General features: G+C 45.6%; 1 protein-coding gene across 1 annotated transcript in view; it reads left to right on the top strand.

Annotated features, from left to right (window-relative positions):
• The window catches only part of FBXW8 (F-box and WD repeat domain containing 8), a 131,855-nt gene that overhangs the window by 63,143 nt on the left and 48,329 nt on the right, over window positions 1-20,383 (top strand). The window contains exon 5 of the mRNA XM_066603222.1: window positions 2,430-2,587. Within this exon, the coding sequence (XP_066459319.1) occupies window positions 2,430-2,587 (158 nt within the window). The remainder of the gene's footprint in view (window positions 1-2,429; window positions 2,588-20,383) is intronic.

Raw genomic sequence — 20,383 nt, 5'->3', positions numbered from 1 at the left:
TCCTCTGTACTGCGCTTGTGCAGGCCGGCACATTTGCATTACAGATGAAGACACTGTGGACAGGTATGCAGTGGGTCTGCAGGAGTCACCGGCTGGGCACCGGGTCTGATTCCGCTGTGGGATCCCACATACGGAATCCGACCCAGCCATGTGCTTTCAGGCTTACCCTGGTGATTGTAAGCAAAGCCAAACTTTTTTAGTACTTGTATATGACGCTAGATGTCATAAATTCCTAGATAATAAACACATAATACAATGCATTTGGAAAGTTTCAGATCCTTAATTTTTTAAAACATTTTATTATATTGTGACCTTCTGTTTTTTTCCCCCATTATCCTGTGCTCAATACCCCATAATGACAAAATATAAGCAAAATGCGAGAAATCTTTGTATATTTAAAAAAAAAATGAAACCCTAACATTTTGCATTGACCTAAATGTTCAGACTAGAAATGAGCGAGCATACTCGCTAAGGACAAATACTCAAGCAAGTATTGTCCTTTTTGAGTACCTGCCCGCTTGTGAGAAAAGATTCGGGTGCCGGCGGGGGGGATCGGGGGGCAGATCTCTCCCCCCCCCCCCCCTTCCCCTTCCCCTGCAACACACCTCTCACCCCCGCCCGCACTCGAATCTTTTCCCACGAGCGGGCAGGTACTCGAAAAGGACAATACTCGCTCGAGTATTTGTCCTCAGCGAGTATGCTCGCTCATCTCTAGTTCAGACGCTTTTGTATGACAATTGAAATTTTGCTCTGGGGAGCTCCAATTTCTCTTAATCATCTGTGAGATGTTTGTACACATTGATTGGAGTTACCTGTGGTAAATTCAGTTGATTGGACTTAGTTTTAAAAAAAACACCCCGGTCTATATAAGTCAGGGGGTGCACAACTCCAGTTCTCAAGGGACCATAACAGATCATGTTTTTATGATATCCAATCATAAGAACACCAGAGGCACTGAAATGAATTGCATCACCTGTGCAATACTGAGGAAATCCAGAAAACATGACCTGTTGGGCTTTCTTGAGGACTTTCTTGAGGTTTTGGGCACCTCCTTACATAAGGTCTCACAGCTCACAATACATATCATAGTGAAAACAAAGCCATGAGGAGGAAAACACTGCTTGTAAAGCTCACAGATAGGATTGTTTGGAGGCACAGATCTGGAGAAGACTACAAAAAAAGCCTGCTCACTGAAAGTTTCGAAGAGCACAATGGCCTCAATAATTCTTAAATGTAAGGAATTTGGAACAACGAAGACTCTTCCTAGAGCTGGCCGACCCACCAAACTAAGAAATCGGTGGAGCAGAGTCTTTGTAAGAGTGGTGACCAAGAACCCAATGGCTACACTGGTTGAGCTCCAAAGATCCTGTGTGCAAATGGGAGAAACTTCCACAAGGTCAACCATCACTGCAGCACCCCAGCAATCTGGGCTTTATGGCAGAGTGGCCAGATAGAAGCCTCTCCTCAGTAAAAGATGCATAAAAGCCTGCCTGAAATTTGCCAAAAAGCACCTAAAGGACTCTTAGACTGTGAGAAACAGTTCTCTGATCTGATGAAACCAAGATCAAACATTTTGGCTTTATTTCTAAGAATTATGGCTAGAAGAAACCAGCCACTGCTCATGACCTGCCCAATACCATCCCTACAGTGAAGCATGGTGGTGACAGCCTGATGCTGTGGAGTGTTTTTCAGTGGCTGGGACAGGGAGACTGGTCAGGGTGGATGGAAAGCTGAAGGGAGAAAAATCCAGAGGTACTCTAAATGAAAGCCTGATCCAGAGTACAAGGGACCTCAGGCTGGGCAGAAGATTCACCTTCTAACAAGACAATGACCCTAAGCACACGGCCAAGACAACAGTCGCTTGGGGACAACTCTGTGAGTATCTCTTGAGTGGCTCAGCCAAAGCACTAACTTGAAGCCAATCGAACATCTCTGGAGAGACTTGAAAATGGCTGTCCACAGACGGTCCCCATCCAACCTGACAGAGTATGAAAAGAATAGCAAACAATCTTCAAATCCAGGTGTGTAAACCTTGTGGCATCATCCCCAAGACAACTGGAGTCTGTAATCTCTACCAAATATGCTTCTATTGGGTACTGAGTATGGTGTCTGAATACTTTTATAGATGCAAAATGGTAGTTTTATGATTTTTAAAACATTCACAATTCTAACATTCTATTTTCACCTTGTCATTACAGGTTATTGAGTGCAGAATGATGGGAGAAAACCTGAAATGTTTTTTTAATTTGCAGAAGGCCACAACATAACAAAATGTTAAAAAAATTTAAAGGGTCTGAAGACTTTCCAAATGCATTGCGCTTTTACAGTTTGTTTTACCCGTATAGACTTAGTCTCATATTCCTATAGATACTTCATTCAACCTTTTGCCTTACACGTATCTATACTTCTCCGTTTCTTTTGTTTTCTAGGTACACGTCTGGAGATGTTCATCTATGGGATACGCGAACCTCAAGTCTCGCTGAATCTTTTCTTGAAACTTCCCATGCGTCTGATGATTCTGGACTAAACCACCATGTATCATTTGTACGATTAAGCAAGTCTTTGGCTGTGGCAGCATATGACAACGGTAATATATTTTTATGTGCTTTACCATAGAATGTGTAGGAGGTATAACATGTTTTTAGGCTAAATTTCAGATTTAGTTTGAAGTTACATGACACTAAAATTTTCATAATAGTTCATAATAAAGTATGTGAAGATAGTACAAAATCATCTCCGTTTGGATGATTGTAGTGTTCCATCTTAAATTAATGGGAGCCTGACACCAGGTTCATGCTGCCTGAGCCTGGGACAGATATGCTCAATGCATTTGTGTATGTGTTATTTTTGAAATGCTACGGTGTTTTAGAATAAGCATACTCTGAAGAATGACTTGGAAGTAAGGTTGGGACATCGACACAAAAATATCGATAGTCGATAGTTTGCTCAGCAATAGTCGATACTATTGATTATTGTAAAATATCAGTGAAAAACTATCAATATTTTGATATATCGACTTTTTAAAATGCTGTATAAAAATAAAAAACAGGTCTAGGGTTAATAAAGCAACACAATCAACAAAAAAAATACAGTTTTCTTTTAAAACTTTAAACTGTTGAATTTATTATTAAAGGGGTTGTCCCGCGATAGCAAGTGGGGTTAAGCACTTCTGTATGGCCATATTAATGCACTTTGTAATATACATCGTGCATTAAATATTGGCCATACAGAAGTTATACACTTACCCCTCCGGTTTGGTGTCCCCGTCTCCATGGCGCCGACCGAAGCCTTCTTCTCCCTCGATTAGACGCGCTTGCGCAGTCTGCTCTTCTGTTCTGTTGAATGGGGCCGCTCCGGCGTGCTCGCGCCGCACAGGGCTTCTGCGCACGCAGTTATACCCCCGGAGGGGGTAAGTGTATAACTTCTGTATGGCCAATATTTAATGCACGATGTATATTACAAAGTGCATTAATATGGCCATACAGAAGTGTATACCCCCACTTGCTTTCACGGGACAACCCCTTTAACTTCTAACTATTAATAACATAAAATTATATTAAAGTTACAAATGAAAATAAAAAATTACAGATGAAACATATAATTAAAATCAGGTATATGAAAAGAGGTTTATCATTGACCCCAATAATCGTTATCTAATGAGCCAAGAAATATTAATTTGCTTGCATGCTCTCCCTTCAAAATGCTCCTTCGAGTAGACCTAATTTCACCAGCATGACTGGGAGTGCAGAAAGATGATTGGAGGTAAACACACTGAAACAATGTCCTGCCAGCTACAAGGAGGCCAGAAGATGGACGCTGGACCTGACGGGATGTGAGCATGATCTCTGTGTGTTTGTGGGGCCGCGTGCCCTGCATTTTTTCAAGTTGCCACTGAGGGACCAACGGTCTCCATGGCAACTTGTAAACAAGGCAGGGCCTGGTAACGCGAACGCAGTGCCCCGAATCCAATTGTAATTACATTAGATGGGTCTCCTATCTTTTCTATGGGCACTGCGTTCGCGTTAGATGCTGAACGCACGACATGTCGCCTCTCCTGTACCAACAGAAAGGAAAGGGCAGAATATAAAGAAAGAAAATAAGGTCACTAGACCACAAGACACGTTTCTTTTTTACAAAAATCGTATTATATCGCCTGAAACTATCAATGTTACCGATATATCGGACATAATAATGTTGATGAAAAGTATCGCCAAAGCATTAGCGATATATCGATATTTCGATATATTGGTTTTCGATGTCCCAACCTTACTTGGAAGAGTCCTCTCCCCGCCCCCATCATGTAGAGTGACATCCCTATGCACAAAAGAGGAGAGAGCTGACACTCTACACACTGCAGGCGGGAAGAGGCCCCCATGACTCAGAGCATTCCTTCCAAGTCAGACTTCAAAGTATGTTTATTTTGAAACAACACAACGTTTCAGAGTAATACACAAACGGCACATTGATCATACCTTTCCTGGATTCATGTTGCTTGTGTTTTGGGCAGCATAAACCTGGTAACAGGTTCCCTTTAAAACGCTTCAGTCAAGAACTTAAACTGAAGTTTTACCTACAACTTTGTTAAGACATTCAAGCCAAAGTATCATACAACCGTAAAAAATTGTGTGTATGTGTATGTATGTGTATATATGTATATGTGTGTATATATATATATATATATATTGTTTTAAGATTATTGTCTTGAGCTATAATTTACTGAGAAAGTCAGAACAAGGCTGTGAAGTGCATCGTTTGTTTTTATTATTTTTCTAGAAACCTAACACTAGGAATATATGTAAGTGTGCTGTGAATTAATAAACCGTTTACCAATAAGGATTTAATATGCTCAGATTAGTATTTAGAGTGGATAGTGACAAATATGCTGCTATATCGTGATCCAGTATTCTGTGACCATTACTGCCAGTAGTCTGATTGTTAGAGCAGAATACAGCTTTTCATCACATTGCGGCATAAAATCCTGCTAGTACTATAATCAGATGTGTCTATGTTATACAGTGTTACCCCACTGGACATATTTTCAGGATATCCTATAGAGAGAACACCTGTGCAATGTCTGAGGCAACGACAATAGTTACATCACCTGTGTAAATCCAGAAAACATGAGCTGTTGGGGTGCCTTGAGGACTGGCGTAGGGAAATACTGCTCTTATGGTACCCATAAATGCTGTGACAACCTTCTTTAACCGCATGCTCATCGCCTCTAATTGCTGATGCATCTGGTCTTAAATAGCAAGTCCAGGCGCTGCCTGGCAATGAGCGGTGATCTGCATGCGGTTACTGTGGGTCAGTGTGGACGGACACCCCTAATAGGGTCTACTGGAGAATCCATATTTAGGTAATAAACCTGCAGTCTTCTAGCCATTAGGTCAAAGTACAATAACCGAGTCCTTGTGTTGGTATACCATATTTAGAGGGGGCTCAGTAATGGCCACTATTTTACTTTCTTTTAGCTTTTTTTTTTTTAGAACAATAAAGTTTATGGAGTATGTATTAGCTGAGGTGCTGTAAGCCGGGAGTAATCAAACTGAGATTATATCAAATTTAGTATTAAATGGCAGTAGGATGTGCAAGCTTTTAGTAAAAAATTTGTAACAATATTGCTGTCTGCACACGGGTGATGGCAAGTTGTGCCAGAGGTTCTTGGATGCAACTCGCATTGGGCAGTACATGGACACCCCGTTCGTGTGCTATCCGATGTCTGGGACACTGACTATTACATGTTCTATTCTCATCCAAGAATCAGACAAGAATAGGACATGCTGCAGTTTATCAAAATTGCTCGGGTGAATGAACTTAATCAAATGAATGGTTCCATTTTCACGTGATTTTGGTTGTTCCTGTGCATACACCATAAGACTGGAAAAGACAATTGCTGACAATTATTATTAGTAATATTTTTTTTTCTTAAGATTAATTGGAATCTCTTTTACCAGCTGTAAGAGATTGGGAATTTTTCTTAGTTGATAAAGAATAGAGATGAGCGAACGTGCTCGGCCCCGCCCCTTTTTCGCCCGAATACCACGATTTTCGAGTACTTCCGTACTCGGGCGAAAAAATTCGGGGGGCGCCGTGGCGGCGCGGGGGGTTGCAGCGGGGAGTGGGGGGGAGAGGGAGAGAGAGAGGGCTCCCCCCTGTTCCCCGCTGCTACCCCCCGCACCGCCGCGCCTCTCCCCGCCCCCCCCCGAATCTTTACGCGCGAGTACTGAAGTACTCGAAAATGGCGGTACTCGGGTGCGTAAGTACTCATTACGAGTACGTTCGCTCATCTCTAATAAAGAATCAATTCTCTAAGTAAAAGTTCGCTAGACCTCTTGTCAGGACTTTAGTAAACAGATATTTTTGGTATAACTTACCGTAAAATTTCTTTCTCGTCACGTTCATTGGGGGCCACAGCCTAGACCATGGGATATAGCCACTGCCCTAGGAGGCGACACTAAGCAAAAAAAGTGTTAGCTCCTCCCCGCTGGCTATATCCCCCCTGCAGGCACTCAGCTAATTAGTCTGTCTGCAAGCAGTAGGTAGCCAGTGGGAGTACATTTATACATATTGTGTTATATACATACCAAACATACCAAACATAAATCTGGTGTAATTCTTTGCCACCAAAAAAATGACCGAAGAACAGAGAGTTCCGGCAACCGCCTAAATAATAAGGGGTGGGTGCTGTGGCCCCCAATGAACGTGACGAGAAAGAAATTTTACGGTAAGTTATACCAAAAATATCTGTTTCTCGTCCGTATCATTGGGGGCCACAGCCTAGACCATGGGACGTTCACAAGCAGTCCCGAAAAAAACATATACTGGGTGGGCACTGCACGTGCGGTCAAACGACTGCCGCCTGCAGGATTTTCCGTCCAAGAGCGGCATCGGATGATGCGGCTATATGGACTCTATAAAATTTCGAAAATGTATGCACGGACGTCCAGGTGGCTGCCTTGCACACCTGGAGGGCTGAGGCTCCATGACGGACTGCCCAGGAGGCCCCCACCGCCCGTGTGGAGTGGGCCGTAACCCGAAATGGTGGCGAGCGTCCCGAGGCTCGATATGCTTCCGTTATCAGGGACCTTATCCACTTTGATAGGGTGACTTTTGATGCCGCTAGGCCCCTTCGAGTCCCCTCCGGAATAACGAAGAGGGAGTTGGTTCTCTTCACATAGGTTCTCAGCGCCCTTACTACGTCCAGGTGGTGTAGTAGTTTTTCCTTTTTGTGTACTGGATTTGGACAAAAGGAGGGCAAAACGATTTCCTCATTAATATGAAACTGAGAGACTACTTTTGGTAAAAACTCGGGTGATGGTCTTAGTACCACTTTGTCCTGGTGAAAGGCCATATATGGTGTTTGTATAGACAGTGCCGCTAGTTCCGAGACCCTTCGGATCGATGTGATGGCGACGAGGAATGCCACCTTCCAGGTTAGTAACCGCATCGGGATTTCCTTGAGCGGCTCAAACGGCTGGTCCGTAATAGTGTCTAACACGAGATTGAGCTCCCAAGTTTGGACCGGAGGCTTAAACGGGGGTGTTGTATGGGCAACTCCTTGCAGGAAAGTCCGTACTGCCATCCTGTTTGCAATTGGTCTTTGGAACAGTACCGTTAGTGCTGATACCTGGCCCCTCAGCGACCCTACCCTTAATCCTACTTCAAGGCCTGATTGTAGGAATGCAAGAATCCTGGACACCGAAAATTGCATTGGTTGTAAACGCCTCTCCTCGCACCAGATGAAGAAGCGCTTCCAGACTGTATAGTAGATTGCTGACGAGGCTGCTTTCCTGGCTCGTATCATTGTCTGGATGACATTCTCCGCATAACCCTTCCTTCTCAATACCTCGGTCTCAACGGCCAGGCCGTCAAATGTAGAGACCTGGAATCCGGGTGAACAAAAGGCCCCTGGGATAGCAGGTCTCTTCGCTCCGGAAGGTGCCACGGTGTGTCGTACAGCATCTCCATGATGGCCGCGTACCAGCTCCTTCTTGGCCAATTTGGTGCTACCAATATCGCCGGTCGTCCTTCCTGCTTGATTTTTCCCAGGATCCTCGGTATGAGTGGGATTGGCGGGAATACGTATAGGAGTTTGTACTCCCTCCACGGAATTGTCAGGGCATCGGTTGCCGCTGCCTGTGGGTCCCGGGCTCGGGACACAAATGGGTGTATCTTGCAGTTCAACCGTGACGCCATGAGGTCCACATCTGGTGTGCCCCATTTCCGGCATATCGTCTGAAAAATTTCTGGATGCAGGCCCCATTCGCCGGGATCTATCCTTTCCCGGCTTAGGTAATCCGCCATCCAGTTTTCTACTCCGGGGATGTACACCGCGGATATTGAGCTTAGATACCTCTCTGCCCATGTCAGTATGGCTGCCACCTCGCTCATTACCGACGAGCTCCGTGTCCCACCTTGCCGGTTGATATAGGCCACCGCTGTGGTGTTGTCCGTCTGAATGCGTACGCTTTTTCTCTTGAGACTGGGCCCGAAGTGTTGGAGCGTCCGGTAGATAGCTCGCAGTTCTAGAATGTTTATGTGAAGCCTTGCCTCTCTTTGTGACCACTCTCTCTGAACCGATTGGTCCCTCAGTGTTCCGCCCCAACCCGAAAGGCTGGCGTCCGTCGTCACTACTGTCCATTGCCTGGGGCCCAACGGTCGCCCTGCCTGCAGTCTGCCAGGTCTCAGCCACCATTTCAGTGACCCTCGGACCTGAGGGGTTATCTGGATCTGCCGTTCCAGGGTCAGCCGGGACCCATCCCAGCGTGACAGTATCAGGTGTTGTAACATCCTTGATCGGAACTGAGCGAAGGGGATTGCCTCGAATGCTGCCACCATCTGGCCCAGGATAGCCATGCAGTATCTGATGGTCAGTGGTTTCCCCTGCCTTAGGGACCGGACGCCCTGCCGGAGCTTGTGTGCCTTTGCTTGAGGTAGCCGGATCCGGTGGAGGCTGGTGTCGAATATCATGCCCAGAAATTGCAAACGTTGTGTTGGTTTTAGGCATGACTTTTCGTGGTTCACTATCCAGCCGAATTCTTGTAGGGTTTTTATCGTGACGTTCAGGCTCCTGACGTTGTCGTCCAACGATGGTGCTTTTATTAGTATGTCGTCTAGGTATGGAATAGCTTCTATACCTTCCGCATGAACTAGCGCCATCACTGCTGCTAGTACCTTCGTGAAAACTCTTGGTGACGTAGACAGGCCGAATGGCAGCGCCGTAAACTGAAAGTGCCTTCCCTGTGTTTCGAAGCGGAGGAATTTCTGATGTGTTTCCCGGATTGGGATATGAAGGTAGGCGTCCTTGATATCTATCGAGGACAGAAATTCCCCCGGCTGCATGGATGTTATCACGGACTTGACTGACTCCATCCGGAAATGTTTTGTCCTGACGAATCGATTCAATCTCCTTAAGTCCAGGACCGGTCTCACTCTGCCATCCTTTTTGGGTACTAGGAAAAGGTTCGAGTAGAACCCTTGCCTCTCCTGGGCTCCTGGCACTGGTTTCACAACCCCTTGTGCTAGTAGGTTCTGTACTGCTTGTTGTAAGTTGGCTACCCCTTCCGGAGAGGACGGCACTCTGGACTTGCAGAAAAAATTCCGTGGGAGGGTTGTGAATTCGATTGAGTACCCGGATGTCACAATCTCCTGTACCCACTTGTCGTTCACGCGCCTCCCCCATGTCTCCCAAAATTGGGAGAGTCTGCCCCCCACCCTGGTGACACTGGGTGGGGGCAGTGCCTCATGCCACGTTTTTTGGTCCCGCCATTTTCGATGTTCCGGGTCGTGGTCGCCACGTCTGTTTTGTTTTAAATGAGGGGCCCCTCTTTGACTCTGCAGGGGTTCTCGTAGAGTGGGACCACTGCCCCGCCCCTGGGCGGGATGGAAAGCACCGAAAGGGCCTAAAGAACGGCTTCTTTCTTAATGGGGCCTTCTCCTTCCTTGCCGCCATTTGCGGTAGTGACGTGCTCTTGCCGCCTGTGGCATCCTTTATCATGACATCCAGTTTGGGGCCGAATAGTCTGTCTCCTTCAAACGGCAATTTCGTTAGCGCTATTTTGGACGCTGTATCCGCTGACCAGCTCTTCAGCCAGAGTGTTCTCCTTGTCGCTACCGATGCGGCGGACGCCCGGGCCACAAATTTGGCTGCGTCAAGCTGAGCTGTGCATACAAACTTATTTGCCTGTATGATATTATCTGTCAGCTCGAGCAACTCGCTTGGTGGAGCGCCTGCTATGATGTCTTTCCGTAATTGTTTGGCCCAGGCTGTGGAGGCCTTACTGACCCATGCAGCCGCAAATATCGGTTGCAAGGCTGTGCCTGTGGCTTGAAACACTGTTTTTGCCAAGGTGTCCAGCTTCCTGTCTTGCGGGTTCGCTAGCGTCGCTACTTCGGCTGTTGGCAATGCTGTGCTCTTAGCTAGTCGTGACACGGGTGGGTCGACTACTGGAGGTACCGCCCAACTCTTTTTCAAGCCCCCTGGGAACGGGTAAGTAATTTCCCAAGTCTTCCCGGGTTGCCTGAATTTTTTATCCGGGTTCTGCCACTCCTTGTTAAGGGCTTCGAGAAATCCGGGTGGTCCGGAAAGACCTGTCGTGATTTCCTCTGTCGTCTAAACGACACCGTGGACGGGGCCGTTTCTACTGTTTCTTCCGTAACCTGGAGGGTTTCCCTTACGGATATCACCAGGCTGTCCATTAGGCTGGCTAGGCGTGACACTTGCTCTTCGTCTAGTTCAGACATTGACGAGGCATCAGAGCGGTCGTAGTCTTCCGACCCGCTGCCCTCACCTGCCGTTTGTGCCGTGTCATGGGATGCCCGAGAGCACGACGCTCGTGGGGACTCATGGTGAGCCCGGGCCTGTCTTGTAGAATATCGGGATCGCGACGAGTGCCGTGATCTATGATACGTATGCACAGATTCTCTGGAGCCGTGGGAGCCGCGAGAGTCCCCGGACCGCCTGGCCCTGGGGGACCTACCTGACCTCCTGGTGCGCCGTGACCTCCGGGGGGAGTCCTCGCTACTGCGGGACCTCCTCCTCTTGCGTGTCCTCCCTTGTGCGTATTCCGAGGAGGACGCGTCGGAGCTAAGCTCTAACCGGCGTAAAATTGCCGCAGAGGATGAGGCCAGGCCGGAAACGGCAGCAGCCAGGGACCTTGCCCATTGGGGCTCGGGCCCTGGCTCCACAGGGGCGGCGGGGGGCACCGGAGTCCCTGGGGGAGCGCGTGCCGTGGTGCATCCCGCGCAGCGGGGGTCGGTTTGACCGTACGCAAATTTAACGCTGCATGTAGAGCAAGCGTAGTGCTTCACCCTCCCCTTGGCCGGGCTGGAACCCTCTGATCTGGGGTCAGACATGGTAACACAACACAATTTGCAACTGGTGGGTACCGTTTACAGGAATGCCTGCAGGGGGGGGGGGGGGGGAGGGCGAGGGGAGAACACCGCAAAGTGCCGCCTTGGGCAAGGCTTACCCGGTCTGGCAGCTGTTTGTGCGGTTCCCCCGGTCCAGCTGGAGCCTCTGGTCCTGACGTTTGAATGTTGTCGGGAGTCGACGCGGGTACACGCACACGACCTCGTAGCGTTGGTGACCCGGCAGGCGTTGTGGCAGGGACTTGCTGCGGCGTTGTCACTGCTGCTGGTGCCCGAGACAGGAGGTGCTGCTGCTGTCCGGATGCTTCTCCACAGCAGAGGGACACTGCAGAGCTGGATGGCTGCCGCTCAGAAGCGCTGCTGCCCCTCAGGCGGGCTGCTGCTCAGGCGGGCTGCTGCTCAGGAGGGCTGCTGCTCAGGAGGGCTGCTGCTCAGGAGGGCTGCTGCTCAGGAGGGCTGCTGCTGCGGGCTCAGAGAGCTGCACAGTGCCAGGCTCCGGCGTGCGTGTCGGCAAGCTGACACGCTGTGCTGTAGAGAGCGGCCATTCTTCTTCCTGGCTGCCCTTTTTAAGCTTGCCGCGCTCGGAGGGGGCGTGGCCTGGCCGGGAAGCGTCCCCGTGACCCGGAAGTGACGTCTTCCGGTAGTGACGACGGCGCTCCGCCCCCCGGAGCGCCGCGCCCGGAAGTGGCTTGCCGGCCGGCGCCCCGGCGTCCTGCCCTGCCCTGCTCCGCTTCTATCCCTGCCAAGGGAGAAACTGCCGCCGCTGCTGCCTCTCTGCCGTCCGAGCGTTGTGATGCCGCGTATCCCAGGTAACCTGCTTCTTGTTCCGCTGCCGCCGCTGCGAGGAGGGAGTCCCGAGTGACTATTTTCTGGTGCTTCTCATGTGGGGTCCCAGGTGGAATGCTGCCCTCGCTTAGTCCCAAACAGGGTATTGTTCTGGGGGCCACAGCCTGTCCACACGTCGACAGCTCCAGCAGTGCTGCCCCCTACGCGTCACCGTCAGACAGTGCGCTACTCCAGGGAGGGGGAGCCCTATGGCTGGCGGGTAACCGACTCAGATGCGCATTGCATGGTCGGGCCCCTTTTTCTTCTCTGGGTGAGACGCCGCAGTAGTGGTGGAGACACCCCCTGCCTGCGTCTCCCCCGGGAGGCCAGTAAAGCCAGGGAAAAGCCCCGACTCCCCGGATTCCCGCGAATAGCTTTTCCTACGTCTGCCTCCTAGCAGACACTAAGCTAAAGACTAATTAGCTGAGTGCCTGCAGGGGGGATATAGCCAGCGGGGAGGAGCTAACACTTTTTTTGCTTAGTGTCGCCTCCTAGGGCAGTGGCTATATCCCATGGTCTAGGCTGTGGCCCCCAATGATACGGACGAGAAAGATATAATAGAATCATAGAATGGTAGAGTTGGAAGGGACCTCCAGGGTCATCGGGTCCAACCCCCTGCTCAGTGCAGGATTTGCTAAATCATTCCAGACAGATGTTTGTCCAGCCTTTGTTTTGAAGGCTTCCATTGAAGGAGAACTCACCACCTCCCGTGGTAACCTGTTCCACTCATTGATCACCCTCACTGTCAGAACGTTTTTTCTAATATCTAATTTGTGTCTCCTCCCTTTCAGTTTCATACCATTGCTTCTGGTCTTTCCTTGTGCAAATGAGGATAGCGCTGATCCCTCTGCACTGTGACAACCCTTCAGATATTTGTAGACAGCCATTAAGTCTCCTCTCAGCCGTCTTTTTTTGCAAGCTAAGCATTCCCAGATCCTTTAACCATTCCTCATAAGACATGATTTGCAGACCGCTACAATTCTGGTAAGTCTTCTCTGGACTTGCTCCAGTTTGTCAATGTATTTTTAAAATTGGGGTGCCCAGAACTGGACACAGTATGAGGCCTGACCAAGGGAGAGTAGAGGGGGGATAATTACCTTACGTGATCTAGACTTTATGCTTCTCTTAATACATCCCAGAATTGTGTTTTGCCTTTTTTATTGCTGCATCACACTATTGACTCATGTTCATCATGTGATCTATTAGTTTATGCAAGTCTTTTTCATATGTACTGCTGCTTAGCTCAGTTTCTCCCATTCTGTATGTTTTCTTTTCTTGCCCAAATGTAGTACTCTGCATTTATCCTTGTTAAATACGATTCTGTTAGTTGCCACCTACTGTTCAAGTTTGTCCAGATCTTTTTGAATCCTCTCTTCTCTAGTGTTAGCTGTCACTCCTGGCTTTTTGTCATCAATCTTGATCATTTATAAAAATGTTGAACCACACTGAGCACTGGACAGAGCTTTTGTGATACCCCACTTCAGACATTCTTACACTTGGATGTTCAGCGATTTATAACCACTCTTTTAGTAAATCACTCAGCCAGTTCTGAATCCACCTAACAGTTGCCTTGTCAATCCCATATTTAGTGATTTTTTTCCAATAAGGACGGTATGAGATACTTTGTCAAATGCTTTACTAAAGTCAAGATATACTATATCTACTGCATTTCCCTGATCAACCCAGTTAGTGACAGTCATAGAAGGAAACTAGATTTGTCTGGCATGACTTGCCTGCTGCAAACCTAGGGTGGCTCTGGTTAATTATTCCATTCTCCTCCAACTACTTGCATACATGCTGTTTAATAATGTGCTCAAAGATCTTTCCCGGAATAGAAGTCAGGCTCACAGGCCTGTACTTTCCTGCCCTTCTCCAATCTTCTGGGGCTTCTCCTGTTCTCCAGGAAATTTCAAAGATTTCAGCGAGTGTTTCAGCAATTACCTCTGCCTTCTTAACACCATTTTTAAGCAATTGACCATTTTCATCCTGGAAATATCCTATAGCATCTATGACTTTTCTTTTGCTTTTAACCTACCCCCAAAATCCTTTTTTTAAAATTGCTTTTGGCCTCTTTTGTAAGCTCCAATTCATTATTAGCTTTAGCTTTTCTGACACTTGCCCTACAGTTTCTGCAGATCGCATTATATTCTTCTTTAGATATTTTCTGCCCTTTTTCCATTTGATAAACATATTTTTCTTCTTTTTTAACATATGTGCTGTGTTCTGTGTTCATCCATCCTGGTCTCTTTCAATGCTTCCCATTCTTCCTTCTTATAGGGATTGTTAACAATTGTGCTTTGAGAATCTCATTCCGCAATATTTCCCAACCTTCTTGGACACTTCTGTCTTTAAGAACATCCAGCCATTGGATTCTTCCTACCCTTTTTCTGAGTTCATTAAAATCTGCCTTTCTGAAATCCAACCTTGAGGTCTGAGTCTTCTCAGGTCTTCCTCCTCTTTTTATCCAAAATTCAAGGATGATCACTGCCTCCTAAGGTCCCAGCAAACCTTACTTCCTCAACCATTTCCTTCCTGTTGATAAGAATTAGGTCCAAGATAGCAGATCCCCTCTTTTTCTCTTCGACATTTTGGAAGATAAAGTTGCCAACAAGAGCGGATAAGAATTTGTTGGATTCATTACTTTTACCTGAGAGAGATTCCCAACAAATGTCTGGATAGTTAAAATCTCCCATGAGCAATATGTCATACTTTTTGAGAGCCTGGCTATCTGATGTAGAAAGAGTTCATCAATATCTTCTGCTTGTCCAGGTGGCCCATAGTAAATTCCCACAATGGTGTCCTTTCTGTTGTTCTCTCCCTGTATTCTTACACAAACAGTTTCTACAGAACTACCATACTCTGAAGCTTGAATCTCTATGGAGATGTATGCTTTCCTAACATAAAATGCAGTACTTCATCTCCTCTTATTTATATTCAGACTGCGACAGAGCATTAAATCTGCAAAGAATTCAACAATTGAAAATCTGCACTATTTTGCTGCAAATTTGCCTGCAGATATCCTGTTGCAGATTAGTACAAAAACACAACTTGAATACTTGGCTTCTGCACATTTTCAACATTCCACACAGAATCTTTCCTGCTTTCCTAATGGTTTCCATGGCCTTCTTTGATGATCTCTCAATCAAAGTGACTGCAGTAGTCACTTGTCTCTACCACATGTCGTCACTAGAGGTCAGGATGTAGAGACCGGCGGGGTTGTGGGTGTGCACTTCACTGCTTTTTTTTATTTTATGTGTCCCAACTGCAAATTTTATTGTTAATCTATAACAAAATCTGTCACAGTTTGGATTTGTTGTAGGTTTTGATTTACCCATTGAACTCAATGGGGAAATTCCACAGCAATTCCATGACTAATCCACAGTATAAATTGACATGTTATAGATTTAAAATCTACCCCACAGGTCAATTTATGCTGCAGACATTTTACTGCAGCAATATATATATATATATATATATATATATATATATATATATATATATATATATATATATATATATATATATATATATATATATATATATATATATATATATATATATATACGCACGCCTGTTCGGGTCTATTTCACCATGCCTGAGGAAGAATCCTGAGAGGTTCAAAAGCTCACCATAACATCATGTATTTTTGTTAGCCATTAAAAAGTACCAAACCTTTTTTGCTAAGATTTCTGAAGACCATGAGTTCTTTGATATTTTCTATGTATTGTCTGGTATAGTTTGGTATAATTCTGTGTATTTTCTGCATTCAAATCCGTGCCAGAAAATATGCAGCGAATACTCTGTGTGAACATACCCTTAGGCACCATGCTCCTTTGTCTTTAGCTCAGAGATATTGAGATCTCCAGAACTGTTGTCAAAATTACTTAAAGGGGTTGTCCCGCGAAAGCAAGTGGGGTTATACACTTCTGTATGGCCATATTAATGCACTTTGTAATGTACATTGTGCATTAATTATGAGCCATACAGAAGTTATAAGAAATTTTTCACTTACCTGTTCCGTTGCTAGCGTCCTCGTTTCCATGGAGCCGCCTAATTTTCAGCGTCTAATCGCCAGATTAGACGCGCTTGCGCAGTCCGGGTCTTCTTCTTTTATGAATGGAGTCGCTCGTGCCAGAGAGCGGCTCCGTGTAGCTCCGCCCCGTCACGTGCCGATTCCAGCCAATCAGGAGGCTGGAATCGGCAATGGACCGCACAGAAGCCCTGCGGTCCACCGAGGGAGAACATCCCGGCGGCCATCTTCAGCCGGTAAGTAAGAAGTCACCGGAGCGCGGGGATTCAGATAAGCGCTGTGCGGATTTTCTTTTAGGTCCCTGCATCGGGGTTGTCTCGCGCCGAACGAGGGGGGGGGGGGGGGGTGTTGAAAAAAAAAAACCCGTTTCGGCGCGGGACAACCCCTTAATTGCTTTACTTTCCCTTTACAATAAAGTAGTTTGAAGGTTTGAAAAATGTTATGCTGGGCACTGAAAACTCCTAGAACAGAAGTGGTTGGCGATGGGGGTTTTGCTGCTGGGGATATTTGGGGATCTTAGGTTACTGAGGGCAGAAGTTCTTCTGGTTGTAATAAAGCAGATGTTACACTATGTCTGTCACAGCATCTTAGAAGTAAACATCTCAGAAAAAACCTGAATAGCAGCAAATGCCATAGAGTGTTATAGACACTATAGTGTCCCTGTATTGTGCACCTGCGAGGATAGCGCTGTGCTAGTTAGTAAAACGGGCTCAGGAACCTTTTTCATGTTCTGCTCGTCTTTTACAAGTATCAACTTAAAACTGTTTCATGTGCCTAATACTAAGAGGTTAATTTTATAGTAGGATGAAGGTCTTTTAGTGAGGACAATAAAACAGCTGTGTCTTGCTTTGCACTATGCACACAAGAACACTCTTTTTACTCTGAGTGGCCGCGTTGGCTGCCATGTCTGTTTTTTTCATGTGCATTAGAAAAGCACACAAGCACAGCACCCATTAAACTCGTTTTCAATTCTTCTGAGGCTTAGAGCTTTGAGGCTCTGTGGTGCCAGGTACGTTCCGCAGCCAACATTGTCTTGTAATAAATGGCAAAATATTAACCCTGTCGCTATCTCCAACTGAGCCACTTTAATATCATCTTTCATCCAACTGATGCGTCTATGTATGTACATATTATAGATGTCATATTGTGTTTACTAACAAGTAAATATAATATAACTTTTTAGTAAATCTAGTACTACATCTTTACTCTTTACGCCATAGTGTCATATACGTTTAGTGTTACTAGATATCTATTTTGCAATGCAACGTAGCAGCCCATTACTATTTCTTCATGGTAGTTCTGGATATGCAAAAGCAACTTTGACTGTTTGCAGGAGTTTGGGCAGAAAGTAACACCCTTTTGAAATTCATTTTAGATATCGCTATAATAAATAAATTATGAACGCCTTGTCTAGTTAACCAAATCTATAAATAATGAGAAAGTAAATGAAATGATCACATTATCTTATTATTCCCCCCCCCCCCTAAGAAAATAGTTTACTTATAGTATAAAGTAAACTCTGTGATACATGTAGTTGCTTTTATTGATTTGTTTCTCCATTTTTGGGGGGTAATATGCTTTTATTCACCCCAGATAATAAAATTTAAATGTAGTTCATAGCTGCTTTGATTGGGGCTCGTAGGGTGGGCAGGAAGCAGGAGGGAGAGGTGGATGGAAGCGTCCGTCGTGCCAGGTAATGAGCAGATGCTACTAATGCAGGGACTGGTAGGGTGATGCCAAGAACCCATCTGCTGCCAGGCTTGGCTCTGTTTGGCTGCTGGCCACATCAGAGGGAACTAAAGCAGCCTGTAGCTTTCATACATCACACCTCATTCCATGTGTCGCAGATTGGATATGAGGGGGGACATGGCCCCTTTTAGAACTTTTCTCTGTATGCTGATATGTTACCAGAGTACCACAACAGGCTTCCAACAGCTTATGACAGCTCTTGAGTGAAGCGGTCCAGTACATGTGGCACCTTCTGTTCCTCTAGCTTAATTTGTAAAGTATTGCAAAGTATCTGTAGTACTACAACAATGTGACAGTACTAGATTCTGCAGCCCGGACACCGTTTTTAGATGAGTTCTGATGAAACCTTTCTATATTGCACTAATATAAAGTGTCATGAGACCATGTTGGATCGAGCATCAGTAATGTCCCACATAGGGCACGTCATGAACTTTGCTCCAGGCGTCTTTGGTCGCACAAAAAAAAATCCTTCATAACTATCCATAACCAATATCTCACCCTTTTTAGAGTTCACGTTAGGAAAAAAAAATCTTTATGGATCGGGTAGAGATGCCAGCTGCTTTTCCCCAAGGAGAGCAATAATGAAACAGTAAGCAGCGCAAATGGTACCTAATGAGTTTAAGCTGATTTATGCTTGCTTTCAAAAAGTGCTGTTTGATGTCTAGAAAGTGCTACTGCTGTGAAGTAATGCGGACCATCCACGCCTCCCCCGCCAACCTAATGGGTCTTGGTTGGAAGATTTATAGCAATCGGCCTGGGAGCGACAAACGTAATGGAGGCCATTTGCTTTTATTATTAGCAATGCATATTTAAATTAATCTGCTATTTACCTAAACAATTAGCTGCCTCGTATTGAGAGCACAAAGCCAAAGATGCAATTAGTCCTCCGTCTAAAGATGAGCCCCAAGTCTAAAGGGTCCCCGAGGAGATTTGACGCTTTCATCAGAACTGCTCCTGGATAACTTCTTCGCAAAATTGTAATTGCATTAATTGCTTAAAAGGTAAATAATTGTCTAACTGGTTTCAGAAAAGATCGAGATCCTATTTAAACCTCTCCATTAATTAAGTTGGCATGTAATGAGATTTTTACAGTTATGATGCTTTTTAAGTTCTAATTTGCCACATTTTAAAGGTACAGCTCTAGAAAGGATGATTTATGTCCTCTCTTATGCCTTATAATTGTGACAGGAAGGAGGGGGTCGCAGAGTATTTGGAACACGCATCTGCTTGCGGAGAACTGATGGAGTATGATTTGTGCAAAGATGGTTGACAGGGAACATGGGCCAAGAGCTAAAGCTAGTGTTTTATGTTCTATTTTGTCATATTTCTTCTACTTTTGCAGGTTCAATAAAATGCTAATGTATCTTCTATATGCTTTTTTCATATGACATATTGATGTTCTTTAAAAGGTGTTTACAATGGTAGTCAAATTAACATTGTACATGTTTGTTTGCAAATGGATATGTAATTAGACCATGTTATCATAATAATAAAATACCACCATATCACTCTCTGTATTGTACTTTCTGTAACGCATACTAAGAAGCCATTTGGTTACAAATTCATGAAATCCAATTATTTTATCATTGTTATTCATTATTGATGATTTTGACTTAATGCACTGTATGATCCTAAATCATATACTCTACTCCAACATGTTTTACAATCCTATACAGAAAGTTGTGTAGAGCAGTGTTCCCAACTCCAGTCCTCAGGGACCCCCAACAGGTCATGTTTTCAGGATTTCCTCAGTGTTGCACTGGTGATGTAATTATTGTCGGTGCGTCAGACATTGCCACAGGGGTTCTTACCATAGGAAATCCTGAAAACATGACCTGCTGGGGGCCCTGAGGACTGGAGTTGGGGACCCCTGGTGTAGAGGGATGGCAGGTTATAATTCAGGAAAGTCCGAACACTAAGCCATGTTCACACAGGGCGGATTTGCTGCTGACTTTTCATCTGCACTTGCTACACAGAAAATCCGCTGCATTTACAATAGCAGTAAAGTGAGATTTTCAAAGTCTTATTCACATGCTGCAAACAAAATCTGCAGAAAATCAACTGCAAAGTAGATTTTGGACCCACAGCATGTCAATTATAGCAGTGGATTTGCAGTGAGGATTCCACCTCTTTAAAACCCTCTCCAAATGGCTGAATATGTTATACCGCCTCTCTGAGTCAGCAGCACCTATACTATTTTGATACAGTAGACCCATTCACTACCCATCCAATCACCCAAAGAGCACATATCCATTGAAGCCCACCATAGAAACCTCTTTGAGGTACTCTGCCTTTTTCCTTCCACTGAGCAAGACAGGTATTTGTCTCCTGGAAGTACATCGTGAAGGTTCTATCGAGAGCTGCAAGTAGAGATCATGAGAGTCGTGAGGAATTTTTATTTGCTGAAAC

The sequence above is a fragment of the Eleutherodactylus coqui genome, chromosome 5 (assembly GCF_035609145.1).
Source record: "Eleutherodactylus coqui strain aEleCoq1 chromosome 5, aEleCoq1.hap1, whole genome shotgun sequence".
Lineage (NCBI taxonomy): Eukaryota > Metazoa > Chordata > Amphibia > Anura > Eleutherodactylidae > Eleutherodactylus > Eleutherodactylus coqui.
Note: the sequence above shows the minus strand (reverse complement) of the source record. Positions and strands in the feature narration are given on the sequence as shown.